Here is a 17,965-nt window from a genome sequence, read left to right as displayed (position 1 = left end):
TATTAATGCATACTGACTGCATGAAGAAAAGGAGGCAAATTCTGATAGAAAAGCCACAAAACGAAATTTAACTCAGTGTGACACTGACTATAGCTATAGCTATTGGGTTTACCCCTTCCGCGCACCTGCGCGTCACTGAGAATTTTAGTCTACGCCCAGCCACAGCGTGGGCCTCTCCTACGTCCGTCATCGGCTCCCATTTTTCTTCAGCACTGAGCTGTCTAAAGAACAAAAGACTTTCCAGCCGGAAAACAAGAGGAACAATGTTTTCCAGCAAGCCGGCCAGAATGGGGCGAGACGCCGCGGCGTCTGCCACACGAGCTACATCGTGCTGGGTGATCTCCGTCCCCACTGCGAGGCGTGCCTCGGACCGGAGCACGCCAGCCGAGCGCTTACTCACAGTTCGCACTGACCGTTCTCCACAAGAGTGGCGGCGCCGGGCGGATAGCTTGTCGACGGAGTTGGATGGCTCCACTCTTCCCATTCACGGGTCTCCGAGTGGCTCCGAGTTTCCCACATTCCGACCTTCGATGACGCCGGCCTCGACGCTACTAGGTTGCCGTGGCGAGGCAAGCTAACAGGGAGCTAACATTGAGCTAACTGATAGCTAACACGACGGTCACATGCGGTCTGCCTGGATCAGCCGGCCAGGGAGACCCCGTGTGCCCACGTTGCTCCACAAGCTGCGGCCATTTCTCAGTCTTCACCGACACCTCCCTGATGAATTGGGGCAGGACCTGCCTTTCTCAGGTGGTTGGCAGACTGTGGCAGGGCACACTCACCTGCACACTCACCTGCTCTCCATCAGAGCAGAATAAATCCCTGGCATGCTGAACAGAGGGGCGGACATCATGTCGAGGGGAGGCCCTCGCCCAGACGAGTGGCACCTCCATCCCGATCTGGCGACCAGATCTGGCTTCGGTTCGGCAGGGCAGAGGTGGATCTGTTTGCCAAAAAGGAGAATGCTCAGTGCTCCCTTTGGTTTTCACTGAGCCCGCGGGACGTCCCTGCTCTGGGAGTGGACGCCTTTGCGCACCCCCTTTGGCCTCCCGGCTACTGTATGCTTTTCCGCCGGTGCGGCTGATCCCGTGCCTTCTGGATCACCTGCAGTTTTCAACCTTGGTAGTGACTCTGGTGGCCCCGGAGCGCACCAGCGCGTCCTGCTTTCCCTGTCTCCAGCGGCTGCCCCACCAGCAAACTCCCCTGGAGCAGGGACGCTCTCTCAGGCGGGGGGTGCGATCAGGAGTTAACCGCTCCTCTGCCGACCTTAGTCCTTCAGGCATCGCCTCTCAGCGTCCAGACCCAGAGAGGCAACGCCTGGAGGGCTAAGGTCTCTCCTGGGAGGTGGTTCGCACTATCCAGGGGTCGAGGGCCCCCTCCACTCTGTCCTCTTACTACTCTAAGTGGTCGGCTTTCCAACACTAGTGTCTGGACCAGGGGACGGACCCTGTCGCCTGTCCGCTGCAGGCAGTGCTTTCGTTTCTCCAGTTGCTCATGAATGGGGGGCTGGCGTTCAGTACAGTTAAAACTTACACTGCCGCCATTTCGTCATGTCACGTTAATGCCTAAAAGCATTACAAACTCCTTTCGGTCGCGGGTCATCAGGTTCTTTTCCTCCCCCCCATGGGTCGGTGGAGGACGCCACGTCCCACCTCCTCTCCGGTGCGAACAGCCGCCTGGCGCCGTTCGCAGCGCCTGTCTCACTGCAATGCCATTTCCCAGGCTTACGTGTCTGCCAGTGAATCTCCCCTGAATTGCATCAGAGCACACTCCACGAGAGGAGTCTCCTCCTCAGTGGCATTGCACGGTGGGATGACAGTGGACAACATCTGCACAGCGGCCTCCTGGTCATCCCCATGCTCTTTCGTCAGTTTCTACCTGCGGGATGTCTCCCTTTTCTCTCTGACTCACTCAGTACTGAGTGTTTTTCGTTTAGTGATTCTCCTTGTGAATGTGCGGTGGCAGCCGCTGCTTACATGGCCCTGCCTTATGCGCAGCTGATGCGGCTGCTGTCGTGACCCCGCCTGCGTCTGTACAGCTGCGGGGCTCCCCACCCAGGTTCCCAACTTACGCATGGGTCGGCCCTCGGCTTCCCATGCCGCGCCATCGGTGCTCGTGTGCACGCCGACACCAATGCCGTGGTCAGCAGGCGACTGGGTGGCTCATTATGGCTATGGGCAAGAGAGTTGTGCTTGGTGGTACCGTATGGGCCTGTGATGCGTTGACTCATCCTGCTTCGCCTCTAACCCAATAGCGATAGCCTTAGAGTGCGAAGTCTATACGAAATAGAACAGGGGTTACGTATTGTAACCCAGATTATGGGCACAGCCCTCTAAGTTGAAGGCCTCACTGGACCTTGGTTCTCAGTGCTGAAGAAAAGGCATTTGGGAGTCGACGGCTGGGCCTCACCGTTGTGTGTGTATATATACAAAGTGTGGACGTAGGAGAGGCCCACGCTGTGGGTGGGCGTAGACTAAAATTCTCAGTTCCGTGCAAGCACGGAAGGGGTAAACCCAATAGCGATAGCCTTAGAGGGCTGCGCCTATACTGATAGAATCTGGGTTACAGTACGTAACCCCTGTTCCTTTTGATGAAGCTGAAGCATGTTGTTTGGTGGGTAAAAAACACACTTTCACAAAACGCTTGTGCACCAGTAGCAAGGGGGCACCGGAGCTCCACCCATTTATAACTTACCTGCAGGAAGGGGCAGCCCTCCAGAGTAGTGATGTCACTGGCTGGAGGGGGACATACACGCAAGATGGCATGACCCAGGTTCTAATTTGGATTCCCCCGTTTGAGAGGAGAGTAAACCAAATGCATTCCGCTTGTGTTAAAACATTTATTTAGGCTACACAAACAGTCCTCTCCCTTAACAAGGCGGCCGATGAGAAATTTGCTGGCTTGCCTGGTTTTCAATCACCACATCGACAGAGCAGCCAGGAGAAAGGCTAGTGTCTTGCCATTGCAAGTACAATCTCATGTACCTTGCGCCCTTTTCTCCTCTCCCTTCCTTTACCAGCCTACACACACACACACACCTAGGGGTCCTATGCATATCCACACACATACACAGTCATTTGGAACGGGCAGTGGCAGCCTAACTCAGTAGTGCTCTATGCTATCTTAGTGAGGACAGGTAAGGTGCGTCCTTCATTTTGGCTCTTACCCTTTTATTTAAACTTCCTAGGCCTACTCACCATTTTGGATCATCGTGTGACAATCTACCCACATGGTCAGTTAACCCTATTAAGAGCAGTTGCCTGTGGCTATTTGTGCATATGTTGTAAAAACAGCTGGTTGTGACGGTCAGTGATTGAATTTAACCTTAATGTAAAATAGTTATAGGCGACTACCTGAAAAGAAAAACGTAGGCGGCGAGAGTCGAAGGAGGGGAGACTTATCTAAGAATCCAACATCCGGTTACTTTTAAGCATTAAACACAGCTAGAGACCAACTTTTCCACTTGTAGCACTGGTGCTACCAATTTTCTCAGTTCTCAGTTGCATCCTTTTCATTTTTTTTTGTACAGGTATTAATCAGTGACCACAGATAAGAAGGGGAAGGGGCCCAGTGTTTGGGGTAATGCATTGGTCCGTGCAAGTTTTATGATTCTTACTTTCGTTGTGCACCTTCAAAGTTTTAAGCTATAACTGTGTTGACCCGGTACCAAGGTTAGAGTTGCCTGCACATCGGCCACCTTTCCTACAATATAAATACAGCATTGCAATCCTCCTTGTACTGTAACCACCTGGTCCCTATCCTGGCTGTGGCTAAATCTACATCTGTGCACTGCAGAGGCTCAATGCACAACCTGGAGGAGGAACTAGTATGTGTGGCAACATATAATATTATAACATGAAAGTATAATGTTAATTTAATAATATACTGTTAGTATAATATTAAAATATTAATCATGTAATCTTGTATAGCTTAACACTAGTAAAATAAAAAATTTTGTGGCTAGTTTTGATTCATTAAATGCTTGTGCAAGAAAAATGCTCCACATGGTGGTTGAGTTAGTCTCTTAATTTGATAATGCTAAGTGGTAACAGAACAATCAGTTCAACATTTGAAAGTTTGCTGCAGCACGTCAAACTTTATTTAATGTCCCACCTCATCCGGGCTGTGATTGGTTGATCGCAGAGCTCATCGACATGAACATTTCAACAAAAGGCACCTGATAGAGCTAAATGTCCAACTAGCCAAACACAAATCTTCATTATCTTCTGCCTGCTGCCTTCTGTCTCACCACTTCAGCTGACGACACATCTCTCGTGTTTTTGTATTACGAGCTGCCACAGAGCGACTGTTTTGAACAATTAGCGGTGGGGCAGGGGGATTACGGTAGTTTGCCAAAACGGTCGCAGTCTGGAGCCTTGTTCAATACAGTTAAACAGGTGATAACTTACGTATGAGGGCCAAACAGTTTACAGGTAGACTATACACATGTCCAACAGCAATATATTGTCTAAACAGCAATAAACAGCGGTCAGAAAAAAATAAAGCTTTCCTCTTTGATATTTGATCATAACCAAACCTAAGCTACTAGATTGACAATAGAAGGTGAGTCATACAAAGGCAGAATTGGAGGAAACAGTGATGAAGGTAATGATGGTGTGATATGAAGAAGAGAGGAGGGACATCAGTGTCCAACAGAGACTGAGAGAGAGAGGAGAGGAAGGACAAACTGAGTGTCAGAAAGAGATAAATCAACTGTTTGATAAAGCGTTCTGGTCAGAAGCTGCCAGAGCTGCAGCTTCTCTTTTCCTCATCTCACTGTCTGATGGAGGTTGATGACGGAGCAGAGCTCTGCTTTCCACAACTCCTCAACTCCTCCTGCAGGAAGCCGACACTTCCTCAGTCTGAAGCTGTATTTCTGAACACTCTTCTGTCCTCCATCTCTCTGCTCACTGTGGCTCTCAACCTGCTTGTCATCATCTCAGTCTCCCACTTCAGGCAATTGTACTTTTAGCTTTTTTTAATTGTATAAATGTACTTTTAGCTAGTACAATTGTGTGATTCTGTGTGTAATGATACTTTCCTCTTTCCCTCCAGGCAGCTCCACACACCCACCAACATCCTCCTCCTCTCTCTGGCTGTCTCAGACTTTCTCGTGGGCCTCCTGCTGATGCCGGGAGAAATCCTTAGAAAAACATCCTGCTGGTTTCTTGGTGACCTCGTGTGTTGTAGTGTATATCATTTGCAAGTATGTAGTGTATATCATTACCTCTGCCTCAGTAGGAGACATGGTGCTTATCTCAGTCGATTGATATGTTGCTAGCCAGGACTAGCCAGAGCCAGGACTCTTGGTGTTCTTGTAGTTGTGTTCCTAATATGTTTATTCCCATATTACTGTGTGTCTCTTGCAGGGGATGGGTTGCTCAGTACTTCTTCTGCAATCATTGGGATCGATCTGTATTATTTTTACTCATGTCTATACCCTGTGATTTATGCCATGTTCTACCCCTAGTTTAGAAAATCTGTTAAACTCATTGTTGCTCTTCAGATTCTGCAGCCTGGCTCCTGTGAGGCCAAAATACTGTAGAGAGGCTGTGGTGTGACTGAAATGAGATCTGCTCTACAAATGTTTTCACTGATGTAAAACATAAAACATAAAAGTCATATGTCTTTCTTCACTCTCTTTAAGTAGTGTACTATACAGTACATAATATGCACACACAGAGGTACAGACAGTAAAGGTGATGTTGCTATAGACTAAATGAAAAATGGTATAGATATTTATAGTAGTGTTAATGATAATAATCGTAATGTTAATGATTATAATAACAATAGGACTAGTAACAATAGTCGTTGCAGCAGAGGGTGTCGAGCAGGAACACGGGGGCAGCAGGTGACCCGCAGCCACAGATCCAGACTCCACAGCTCCAGAGCCAGAAACACCTGCAGGAAGTGATAGGAGGAGAGAGGAGAGGGACGAGAAAGCACAAGACTACCGGAAAGGGGAGAAGTTGTGTTAGTAACATGCAATAATGGGATGAGGTTGCATACAGAGGGAGAGAAAGAAGAGGAGAGAGGAGCTCAGTGCATCATAGGAAATCCCTATGTAGTCCTATAGCAGCATAACTAAGGGATGGTTCAGGACTCACCTGAGCCAGCCCTAACTCTAAGTTTTATCATTTTTCTGCATCACTTTTAGACAGAATATTCCTGATTTTAGCAAAATTACTTGGTGAAAAAAGGCAGTCCTTGAAATTTGCTTAATGTGAGACTTAAACGACATGTCCTGGTAAAAGATAACTGCAAGATTCCTCACAGTGGTGCTGGAGGCCAGGGCGATGCCATCAAGGGAAACTATATCTTTAGATTTAGATAGAGTTTAACATTAGAAAATTACAGGTCATCCAGGTTTTAACATCCTGAAGGCACATTTGAAGTTTAGCTAACTGAGTTTCATCTGGCTTGATCGATAGATATAACTGAGTATCATCTGCATAACACTGAAAGTTTATGGAATATTTCCTGATAATATTGCCTAAGGGAATCATAAATTAAGTGAAGAGGATTGGTCCGAGGACAGATCCTTGAGGAACTCCATGACTAACTTTGGCGTGCTTGGAGTACTCATTGTTAACATGTACAGATAAAGACACTTACTTAGGAACAATGGGTGAGGGGTAGTTTGGAATGTGGTACAAAACATTTCTTCTCCAAGATATCTTATTTCAGGAACTACGCTGCCCAGCAACAGCATGGTGATTTGTGGAGTCAAGGACAAACATTGGGGTCAGAGGACATGGGCCAATCACGGACTGACCCACACTTTTGTTTTATTATTTTTATTATTATTTTTTATGACGTGATGATGTATACTAAAACACTGGGTCAGGGAGAGATAGCTGGTCAGACTTCATGAACTGATACAGCTTGTTGTTTGTCAGAGAAAGGAAGATTGACCCAGAGCTCTGTAAGCTTTATTGGGCCCTCTCCACCTCCACCTCGCGTTGCAGCTGTAATTGTTCCTTCACGACTTTTTTCACCTTCTCCTCCGTCTCTGCCCTGTGACTCCTGTATCCTGTCAAATACCAGGTTATTTTGCCTGGATTAACTCTCCAGATACTCCATTTTGTCCGTGACAGCCAGCAAGCTATCACAGACTTTAAAAATATCTGTTTGCATCGAGTGCTAGACGTTCCTTCAGATTTGCTGTCTCAGTTTTAATGTCATCCACTTCTTTTTGTGTATATTGCAGGCTGGTTTTTATTTCTTGTAGTTCCCTGGTTATTGATTCCAGTCTAATGTTAGTGGAGTCCATTATTAGCTTGACAAAGCCTTTAAAATTGCTGTGTTGTTGTTCCAGTAGGGCAGTAAACATTGGTTTCTGTTGCTGCAGCTGTTCATTTACACTGGCGATTGTCACATATTTGTCTTCCTGTTTTGCCTCTTTTTTTGGAGGCATTTTTTAGATTCGTCAGCCCACACTCGTAGCACACAATTTCAATATAAACTGTTTATGTATATACATATATTTGTAATGAATCAATCACAGCATATTGGATAACAGTTTATGATTTATTCTAAATAACAAATGACCCAGCTCAAAAATTCAGGAAACCTTTTTTTTGTAACAGTAAAAATAACAACGCAACATATCAAAAGCATTTCTACTGTTTTTTATATTGTGGCTTTTGTAACCAAACTATCACACGCTTTACTTGAATCAAATTCCACCAGGTTGACAGTTATTAACTGAAATGAACTGAATTAAATAAACATTATGAAATATGATTATAAACCAATATGGTAAACCCAACAGAACAATTTGACATTATATTATTTGCATACATATTATATTAGCCTTTATGCTGAGGAATATTTTTTTTGCATCTATTAAATTTTTAGATGTACATCTAGCTCAAAATATATTGACGTTAGGGAGGATACATTTTCAGAAATGGATAGCCAAAACTGTAATTTGTAATCTGGTGATAACAGATGTAATCTCACCTCCTTGTACCCTAGGTGGGGTGGGGGTCTTCCAGTTTTCTTGGCCGGTCTGCATTTTGGTCCTTCCCTTGATGCCTTCTGCAGAATTACAAGAATAAAATAAGAAAATACTTTTAAGAAAGTGCTTAAAGGGGCTGGAACGCACCGGGACACAGTAGCGGCACCACAACATTTAACTCTTACCGGGACTTCTCCCAAGCTGCCGGTACTCTCCTCAGCCCTCTGCTCTGGGCGCTACCTGACCTCACCTGTTCCAGTTCTCGCCTGCCTGCTAGTCTCTGTCAGCAGGAGACGAGGAACAAGAGAAGCTCGGGTGTCTTTCAAGCAGTCATGTGATGAATGTAGCTCGTCAATGTCAGTTTTTGTGAACCGACCAATCATAGCCTGGATGGAGCGGGACATTTAAAAATATTGACATATAGGTGTCATTTACACTGGGGATGCTGGGGACAGGTCAGAATCAGAAAGTCTCCATTTACAACAAAAATGTAAACTAACAAATGAAACAATGCATAATAACAAACATGCAGTGTAATTGAAATGTAGAAGAAACAAATTCATTGTCCAAAAGCTGATTACTGCATTTTATTCCATTATATTTTTAAATTTTGAATTGTCACCTGCCACCTTAATTTTGTTTCCCTTCATATAAATAAAGACATTTCAACCATTGATTGGTGCAGGAAATGTCTCCAGAATGCAGGAAATTAAGTGTTTAATACTCTTGGACCCTACTGTTAAAATATCTTCTCATCTTGTTCATGTGACCAAAATGTTCCCTTCACCACTTTACAACACAAATTGACTATCCAAATAATGTGTGACCTGTAAATATAGTGATAGTATACTTAATATTCTACTTTCTATTTAATGTTTTAAAATTTACTGGCATAATACTGGCACCTAAGAACTAGATGTTTGAACCCCCTAGAACACATGGAGTGCAGAGGTCACAAATGAAGCAAAGTATGCCAACTTAAGAAGCACTAAACATGTTACTAGTGAATAATAATAATAATAATTTTAAGTTTTCAGCAAAATAAAACAAAGTTGATGTGAATGACTTAATGAGCAGAGCTCAAATTAAGTGCAAAAACATATCTCTCTACAGATCAGTGTTTGATGGTAAAAATTATAATCTACTCCACATGATCTCTGAATTTTCCCTAATGTATTGTGGCCACTGGGAGACCCATACCACACACACACACACACACACACACACACACACACACACACACACAAACGTAAATTCCCACAAGATTAAATCTGCCTCTCTGTGAGCATCATTATGCAGGCTATTAGCTGTCTAATGATGGAGCGCTGAACCTAGACAGGAAGTTTCACACCTGCATGTATATGTCTCAGATGATGCCATCTTAACCTCGGAGGTGTCGCTGTAATCACAGTTCAGAAAAACAAGCTTCAGCATAAACACATGATGTAGCCACCACACATCACCAAGTGATGCAATCATTGCTGACAGTGGTGTTTTTTTCCCAGTTGAGATTGTCAGTCATGACATTTAGTGTTTGTTCAGATATTTAAGAAATACGTTTTATAATAAAAACATAGGATCAAATTACAAGGTGTGACGTAAGAGGGGTCATCACAGTCACAAATCCATAGTGAATTATCCACTGACTCTGCAGTTCCTCTACAAAGCAATTCATTGTTTTGTTTTTTGAGGCCTACAACTTCACTGTTTTGATTCACTCTCACTGCTCTCATCAGCAGGCAGCCGTTTTCAGCAAAAAGTCCCACCACCAGACTTGCTGGTGAACATACTTGGAAGCCAACGGAAGCCGGGCTTCCCCAAATTATCCATCCATTCTGCGTACAGGGTCGCGGGGGGCTGGAGCCAATCCCAGCTGACATTGGGTGAAAGGCGCAGTACACCCTAGACATGTCGCCAGTCCATCGCAGGGCCACACAAGACAAACAACCACTCACACTCACATCCACACCTAAGGACATTTTGGAGACACCAATTAACCTAGCCTCCATGTCTTTGGATGGTGTGAGGAAGCCGGAGCACCCGGAGAGAACCCACGCGGACACGGGGAGAACATGCAAACTCTGCACAAGACATATATATATATATATATATATATATGTTTCTATCAGCTGGTTTAAAGCGAATAAACCAAGCTAAGGCTAGAGTATTTATGTCAGTAGTTGACGTTACACATGGCTGTAATAAACAAGACGTATGGGTTTCAAACCAGAAACAAAACCAGTCACATTGAACCGATGACCCTTAATCTGAGAAAAATAGAGAGAGGCCCTCAGGAATGTGTTTCAAGTGGGCAAACTGCTACCAGCCATGTCTCCGCATGTTATGGGAAAATCTGGCAAGACGCCGACTGTGGAAACAGCTGATCAGATGTGAGTTCCAAGGTCAGAACTTCCATCTCCCATGGACCCCCAAAAAAGACAATCTAATCTCTTCAGTTCATACAAAATGCAGCTGCGGAACACATCACCCCCATTTTCAAGTCCTTACCCTGGTTTCCAGTATGTTGTGAAATAGACTGAGGCCGATTTATGCAGCTGTAGCATTAGGCGGTCGACGTGCATATTTAATTAATGATGGTTAAGGTTAACAGTAAAGTAGTAAAGTAAAATGCATTGACATGCATGCCAAAATTTCCTTAAAAGTGGTCTACTATTTATACGCCATTCTATATTGTTGCCCACACCCCTCCCTCCCTAAACGAGGGGTTCTGGGATTTGTTTTTGCTAGGGTGACGGATATATTCTGTGTTATTTACCTTCTGCCCAGTGGTTCATGGACTAGGTTTGTTTGGTGTAGGTTGGCTTGTGTTGTGGTATTGTTTAGCTCTACTTTGGTATTTGTTTGCCAGTCTATGCTAGAGTGGAATTTCAGGTTTGGGTAGGCCACTTAGTGCTCCCTAGGATTGAGGTGCATGGTCCCTTTGTCAGTGGCTTAGCTTAGGTGGCTTAATTTGTTGTGTTGGACCTTATCTGGGTTTTGTAGTGTTACAGTAGAACTTTCCCCTGTTAGGCCTAACAGGCCCTTAGGGAATTTGTGGTGTGATGCTTTTAGGTGGCAGTCAGCGTGGGTAGAGCTTTGCTCTGGAGCACCTCCGTGGCTGTGAGATGGTTGCTGGTTTTCTAGTTGCCCTTTTTTCCTCACTGGTTTTGAATACCCCTCACAACTAGCTGAACAAAGAGGAGAGAGTTAGTTAGTTAGTTAGCCATTGCTGAAGTTATCACAGGTATAGGGGTGAGTTTCATGCTCACCTACCCCAGATTTGTTATTTGGTTTGTTATTTAATTAAGGTTGCGGTTGATGGATGTTATGGCTTCTGTTCCTTCAGTCTCCTTCAGCATCTGCACTAAGGAGCAGCTCATAAAAATTGCATCTCATTACCAGATTAAGATTGTAGATGGAAAATATATGGCCTGCGCAATGTGAGCGCAGGCCAGCAAGGGTGGAAAGGAAGGACAATCGTGCTTGGGCACAGTACAAGGTAACTGAGCCTATGGTGAGTACGCCCTAAGTGCCTGGGCACTCCCTGTCTCCAGCTGCTGCCACAGCTGATCACAAAACTATTAGCCCTGTGCTGGCCTCCCTGTTATTTCTGTTCCCCAGCCACCCCATCTACAATCCCTGGAACGACTCACCTTCCTATCCAGCTGTGTCAGCTGCATCTGCCTGGTTTAGAAGATCCCTACAACTCAAATAATCTAACAAAGTCTGTAACTGGCCCTACACATGAACATGGCCATACGCTTGATGTTGTTTTATCATCAGGTTTTCCTGTCTTAAATGTTGAGCGGATGATTCTTATCTATCTGACCATAAACCTGTGATTTGTAACTAATCTCTCTCTTCTCCGTTACCTAAGGAAGAAATTTTATTATATTTATTAAAAAGTCAGGGGACAGCAGGAAAACCAGAGGTGGGAGACCAGTGGCTGGAGCCACACAGAGATACCAGACAGAGGTGGACAGGTCTCCTCAGGCGGACGACCTGAAGGCTGAACGGTGGGGCCGAACAGACTGATCAGGTCAGGAGAGCAGCCACGAAGCCAACAGTGTGCACGGATCCCCTCATAAGGCTGGTGATGAGGACGACAACTTCTGGAGGCCGGGCAGGAGGCCAGCAGTGAGGGTGGGGACCCTCCAATGGGGACTAGAAACTAGGGCTGAATGATTAATTGCATTTGTGATATTGCGATGTATGTATGTATGTAATAAAACGAGAATTTCTAGTCGCAAAGGCTGCGATTAAACTCGGGTCACATGACACCCAAGAGAAAAGCAGTCTGCGGACGAAGTTGATGCTGCGTCTGCACGTTACGCTGTACCTTGCCTTCTTGTTGTACAGCGGCCTTAAGCTTGACAGAAGCTGACATTACATAAACTTTAGTGTCACAGCAGCCCCCACCCGCAGGTAACTTGGTGGTGGTGGTGATGGGTGAAATCGTCGGGCTATCATCATCTTTGACGGACAGGAAAAATGCACAACAGAATGTGTAGTTAGGTAAGCACATTTTGGCGACACCAGTCAGTTCAGGCCGGGATAACGACCCCACTGAGGTTAAATAGCTGAGTTTCCCTGCCAGTCAGTCAGAACTGAAGAAGTCCTTTGGATGAGGGACGAAACGTCTTCCAGTATCTTCCAGTTGCCCTTGATTTTAACCTTTGTTGGATAACTATGACCTGGATGACAAGAGAATCTTCATAGACATCTGTGAAACAGCGTTTCAAACCAAACCCACATTCCGAAAGAGGCCCACTCTGTCCCAAGTTACTACCCGGTTACAGCCAGTGCGCTGCTCACCAGCATCACTGCTCACCAGCATCGCAGGCTGCGGGGGAGGAGGGGAACTCCGACAACATTGGAGAATTACTAAGCTTGTCTATTAAACATGAGAGGCAACACTTGGTTGTATTTTCGTTCTTTTGAATTGAACCTCAAACTGAGTGTTTTTTGTTTGTTTACTGGGGTATAGAAAGATGGACTGGCATTGAGCGCTTCCAGGAAATTTATTCCAGATTATTTAATGCCATGACTTGACTCAAATTATCTTTCTCATATTATTATAATTTGATATATCTTCTCCACCATTGCTCATAATAATAATTCTACCTAATTCATCATAACACAAGAAAGAACAGTGTAGTTCTAGATCTAATATTATGATATTGATAGATAGTATATACGCTGATTTACTGCTTGTCCGTTTTAAATAATACAGAAGGTAAAGAGATTAAAAATTAATTGCATATTAAATCGCAATGCAATATTGGTAGAAAAAAATCGCAGTTAGATTATTTTCTAAAATCGTTCAGCCCTAGAAACCAAGACCATAGTATGATGACTGGAGTGCAAGACCAGAGACCGGTGACAGGGCAGCAGGATTGGAGTTTGGTGACAGGATGGCAGTGAGTGCACTCACAGTGTACTGCACTTACAGCTGTAAGATGGTTTTAATGATTGTACTGCTATTATTCTGTCATTAAATTTTGTGTAATTTAAATTAAATCAAGAGACATCTGGCTCGTGCTGTACAGAAATTTCTTGGTTTGTGAAACTTAATAAAAAAATAAAATAAACACCGGAAGTAGTATGAAAGGAGACTATTGTTGCTGTATTATTATAATTACTATTGGTATTATTATTATTAGTATCATTATCACTTTTTATTGTTATATTAGACATTATATTGTTAGCTTACAGTTGTGGTTACAGTACTTGCTTTTTTAAAATATAATTCATATTTATGCATCAATATACCAAAGCAAATTCCTTTGTAACCCAATTCTGGGCTTTTTGTTTTTGGTTGATGAAGCCTGTTATATTGGAGCTCTGCGGGCGACCTCTGTGCTGGGGGTATTGCACAATCTTGCAATTGTCATTTCCCCTTAGTGCACAATGGCATTATTTGATTTGAGACATTACCCTGTCGAAATTGCACTAAGAAAGAAAGTAAACAATATGAGCAGTCTTCTGCTAATTAAGTAAGTGTACTAACGGAAGTACATGAATTGAGACACAGCTCAAGTCTCTGGAACTTAGTGGAATGCTAACCAGCTGAGTCTCTAGGGTGCTGGCTAGAAATGTCTCAGGAAAACAGGTTAGCTTGGTCTCTGAGGTCCTGGGCAACAAAGTCTCAGATGCACTAGACAGCGGAATCTTGGTGAAACTAGTGGGGAAAGTCTCTGGGTTACTGGACAGCTAAGAAGTCAGGAGCAGTAGTCTATATCCGAGAAGTTGAGAAAGTCTAGTTTTGTGAGGATTGTTTCTCTGCTGATGATGTTGTTCAGCTGGCTTCATTGGCCCGTGACCTTCAGCATACACTGGGGCAGTTTGCATCTGAGATTAGGGTCGGCACCTCCAAGTCCAGGCCTTGGTACTCTGTTAGAAATGGTGGAATTCAGATATCGCACTGTCTTGTTCACAAGTGAGGGTAAGAATGATGTAATTGTGTCTAGTGGATAAATAGCTGTGTTATGGGCACTGTCCCAAACTGTCCTGAAAAAGAGAAAAAAAAATGAATGAATGAATGAATGAGATTATGGATACCCAAATTTAAATTACTTTCCTCTGCAGGCTGTCTGGACTCTGGGAGGAGCTCAGAGTTGATGCTCTGCTCGGTAGAACTGTAAGGCGTGTGATGGAAATTCTTGTGAGTGATCTACCTCTTATTGAAGAAAAGGGTTTCAGGAAAATAAGAATGTCTTACACAGCACTAAAGCTCGTCCAAGGAGAAAAGGGCATCGGCAGAACAGAGTGTGAACACAATGTAGCACCAAACCAAATCTGAAGATTGCTTCTTGCTCCACAATATTTATCCCTTTGCTATTCCATAGAGCAGGGGTTCAACTATATATCTGTGTGGATGAAGGCTTGCCATAACTACAAATTGACTCCTCAACCATCACTCCAACCAGGGTGGTGAGAAACTTGGGTATCATGCTTGATGACCTGCTGTCTTTTTCAGACAATGTTACTGCTGTCTTGGTTGTGCTGCTTTGCTCTATTCAACATGAGAAAAATCAGGCCCTACCTCACCGAGTATGCCACCCAGCTTCTGGTACAGGCCATGGTTATGTCTTGCTTCGACTATTGCAATGCCCTCCAAGTGGGTCTTTCAGTTTGTGCAGTGAAACTCCTACAAATGGTTCAGAACGCAGCAAAAGGACGCATGTCTCCACTGGCCTCCAGAATCAAATTCAATTCACTAACGCTTGCATAGTGACTACTGGGTCTGCAACCCATCTACCTAAACTTCATAATACAAGCTTAAGTTCCTTCTGGGCCACTTTACTCCTCCAACGAACGCTGCCTGACTCTGCCATCCCTTCACACAAAGCAGTCTCAGTCCCTGTTCTCGACTGACACCACGATGGCGGAATGAGCTAGCACATGCCATCAGAGCAGGGGCGTCCCTCTCTAACAACACTTTCTCTTATAACACCTCTAACCTCTATCACTTCCTGTGCTCTTCTTCTTCTATCCCCTTACAATTCTCTTGTATTGATTGCACTTTTTGTTAACTCTTACTTCTTTCCCTAGGTATTTACCTTATTGCTGTGATATGTGCCATTAGCTCCTACTAGTATTTAGTGCTGCTCTTACTAGTATGTATTCTCAGTTATATATCTTGTACTATATTGATGCTTTGTTGATGCTTGTATGTTGTTCCTCGCTTTGGATGAAAGCATCTGCCAATGAGTAAAAACACTGCGAGAGACGAATTTAAAATTTTTGTTTCTAATTTACTTCATTTAGAACATTAGTGTTTTCAAATACACAAAATAAATTTTTACCACTGTGAAAAGCTTCTAAAAATATGGAAAATCCATAATGATATATAGCCTACTTAATTACAAAATCCTGTCAGACTTTCGCTAAGGAAGTAACTGCAGGATGCAGTTCTGATTGACAGGAAATATTAATCAACCGTTTTTTTCACACAACATTGAACAGAGAAAGTGAAAGGAGTTGGTTACCTGGCTGAGAAGTTTACTGACATTAATAACTGCATTAATATTAAGACATATCTTAAATTTTTTCTAATAAACTAACCTGATCTACCAGTAGAAGGGGAGTCATACAAAGGGATTATTGGAGAAACATGGTGTGAAATGAAGAAGAGAGGAGGGACATCAGCGTCCAACACAGACTGAGAGAGAGAGGAGAGGAGGGACAAACTGAGTGTCAGAAAGAGATAAATCAACATTATGATAAAGTGTTCTGGTCAGAAGCTGCCAGAGCTGCAGCTTTTCTTTTCCTCCTCTCACTGTCTGATGGAGGGTGATGACGGAGCAGAGCTCTGCTTTCCACAACTCCTCAACACCTCCTGCAGGAAGCCGACACTTCCTCAGTCCGAAGCTGTATTTCTGAACACTCTTGTGTTCTCCATCTCTGTGCTCACTGTGGCTCTCAACCTGCTTGTCATCATCTCAGTCTCCCACTTCAGGCAGAGATCAATTTCTCAGCAGTTTTAGAAATATGACAAATGTACTTTTAGTTAGCACAATTGTGTGATGATACTTTCCTCTTTCCCTCCAGGCAGCTCCACACACCCACCAACATCCTCCTCCTCTCTCTGGCTGTCTCAGACTTTCTCGTGGGCCTCATGCTGATGCCGGTAGAAATCCTTAGAAAAACATCCTGCTGGTTTCTTGGTGACCTCATGTGTTCTTTGTATATTTATGTAGCTTACATCACTCCCTCTGCCTCAGTAGGAGACATGGTGCTCATATCAGTTGACCGATATGTTGCTATTTGTGACCCTCTGCATTATACCACCAGAATCACTGTGAGAAAAGTTAAACTCTGTGTTTGTCTGTGTTGGTTCTGTTCTGTTTTCTACTGCAGTCTCTTTGCAAAATATGGCCTGACTCAACCAGACAGGTATAATTCCTGCTACGGAGAGTGTGTGATTGTTATAAGTTATATTGCAGGAGCTGCTGATCTTGTTTTTACTTTTATTGTTCCCATCACTGTCATCGTAGTTCTGTATATGAGAGTGTTTGTAGTGGCTGTGTCTCAGGCTCGTGCCATGCACTCTCAAATTACAGCTGTCACACTCCAAAGTTCAGTGACTCTAACAACAAAGAAATCTGAACTGAAAGCAGCCAGGACTCTTGGTGTTCTTGTAGTTGTGTTCTTAGTATGTTTCTGCCCATATTACTGTGTCTCTTTTGCAGGTGACAATACGCTCAATTCTTCATCTGCATCGTATGGGCTCTCTCTTTTGTATTTACACTCCTGTCTAAACCCTGTGATCTATGCCTTGTTCTACCCCTGGTTTAAAAAAGCTGTTTTTCAAATTGTTACATTTAAGATTCTGCAGCCTGGTTCCTGTGAGGCCAACATACTCTAGAGAGGCTGTGGTGTGACTGAAATGAGACCTGTGAGCATGAGACTAATTCATTTTTTTTTCCAAAAGGGGGAAATATGCTTTCCTGCAGAATTAGGAGAATTACATGTGATTTATGTGTAAATTGAAAATGTGCATCTAAAGAGGTAAAAACACACCTTGTGTGTAATTCTGCTCAATGTTCTTCTCAAGCTTCTAATAACCTGCAAAGTATGTTTACATTGTTTAAGTAATGGTGATTATCATTAGGGATGCACCAAATGTTCGGCCACTGAAATTCATCGGCTGAAAATAGCACTTTTGGTGTTCGGCCTACTAAGTCAAAAAAACAATTAAATTTTACCGAACAATTAGATTACAATTACAGAAAGATCCAAAAATCGCCGTTTGGAGACACTGTTCTGCTGAATTGTCTCCTAGCACATCCACTCCATCTGTGGCTGACTTCTTAGAAAAGTCACTTGTTTATGAGAAGGCGATTAAGCTAGCTGCACCTAATTTGGAGTGCATACGTATTCAAGCCTTTATGGTAAATCCACTGAAGCGGACCAGTGCGAGCTGACAGGTAGGTTAGCGACTTTATCCTGTCAGATTTTTTGGATTATATTCACAGAAAGTATAAAACACATTACATA

At 43.8% G+C, this 17,965-nt stretch overlaps 1 protein-coding gene across 1 annotated transcript; it reads left to right on the top strand.

Moving 5' to 3' along the window:
- The first annotated feature begins 4,783 nt into the window (after positions 1-4,783).
- LOC119903563 (trace amine-associated receptor 13c-like) lies at positions 4,784-17,333 on the top strand. The gene is made up of 4 exons (XM_038719815.1): positions 4,784-4,956; positions 5,056-5,113; positions 16,276-16,424; positions 16,517-17,333. The coding sequence occupies exons 1-4, from the start codon at positions 4,784-4,786 to the stop codon at positions 17,331-17,333; spliced, it is 1,197 nt and encodes a 398-aa protein (XP_038575743.1).
- Positions 17,334-17,965: the final 632 nt, after the last annotated feature.

This window comes from Micropterus salmoides, unplaced genomic scaffold, assembly GCF_014851395.1.
Source record: "Micropterus salmoides isolate LMB-PRFRI ecotype aquatic unplaced genomic scaffold, ASM1485139v1 Ms_hic_scaffold_15, whole genome shotgun sequence".
NCBI lineage: Eukaryota > Metazoa > Chordata > Actinopteri > Centrarchiformes > Centrarchidae > Micropterus > Micropterus salmoides.
Note: the sequence above shows the minus strand (reverse complement) of the source record. Positions and strands in the feature narration are given on the sequence as shown.

Coding starts and splice junctions, on each gene's coding strand:
- LOC119903563 (XM_038719815.1), top strand. CDS start 4,784: ATGGAGGTTGATGACGGAGCAGAGCTCTGCTTTCCACAACTCCTCAAC. Junction 5,114..16,275: donor TGGCTGTCTCAGACTTTCTC/GTGGGCCTCCTG, acceptor GACGGAGCAGAG/CTCTGCTTTCCACAACTCCT. Junction 16,425..16,516: donor ATCTCAGTCTCCCACTTCAG/GCAGAGATCAAT, acceptor CTTTCCCTCCAG/GCAGCTCCACACACCCACCA.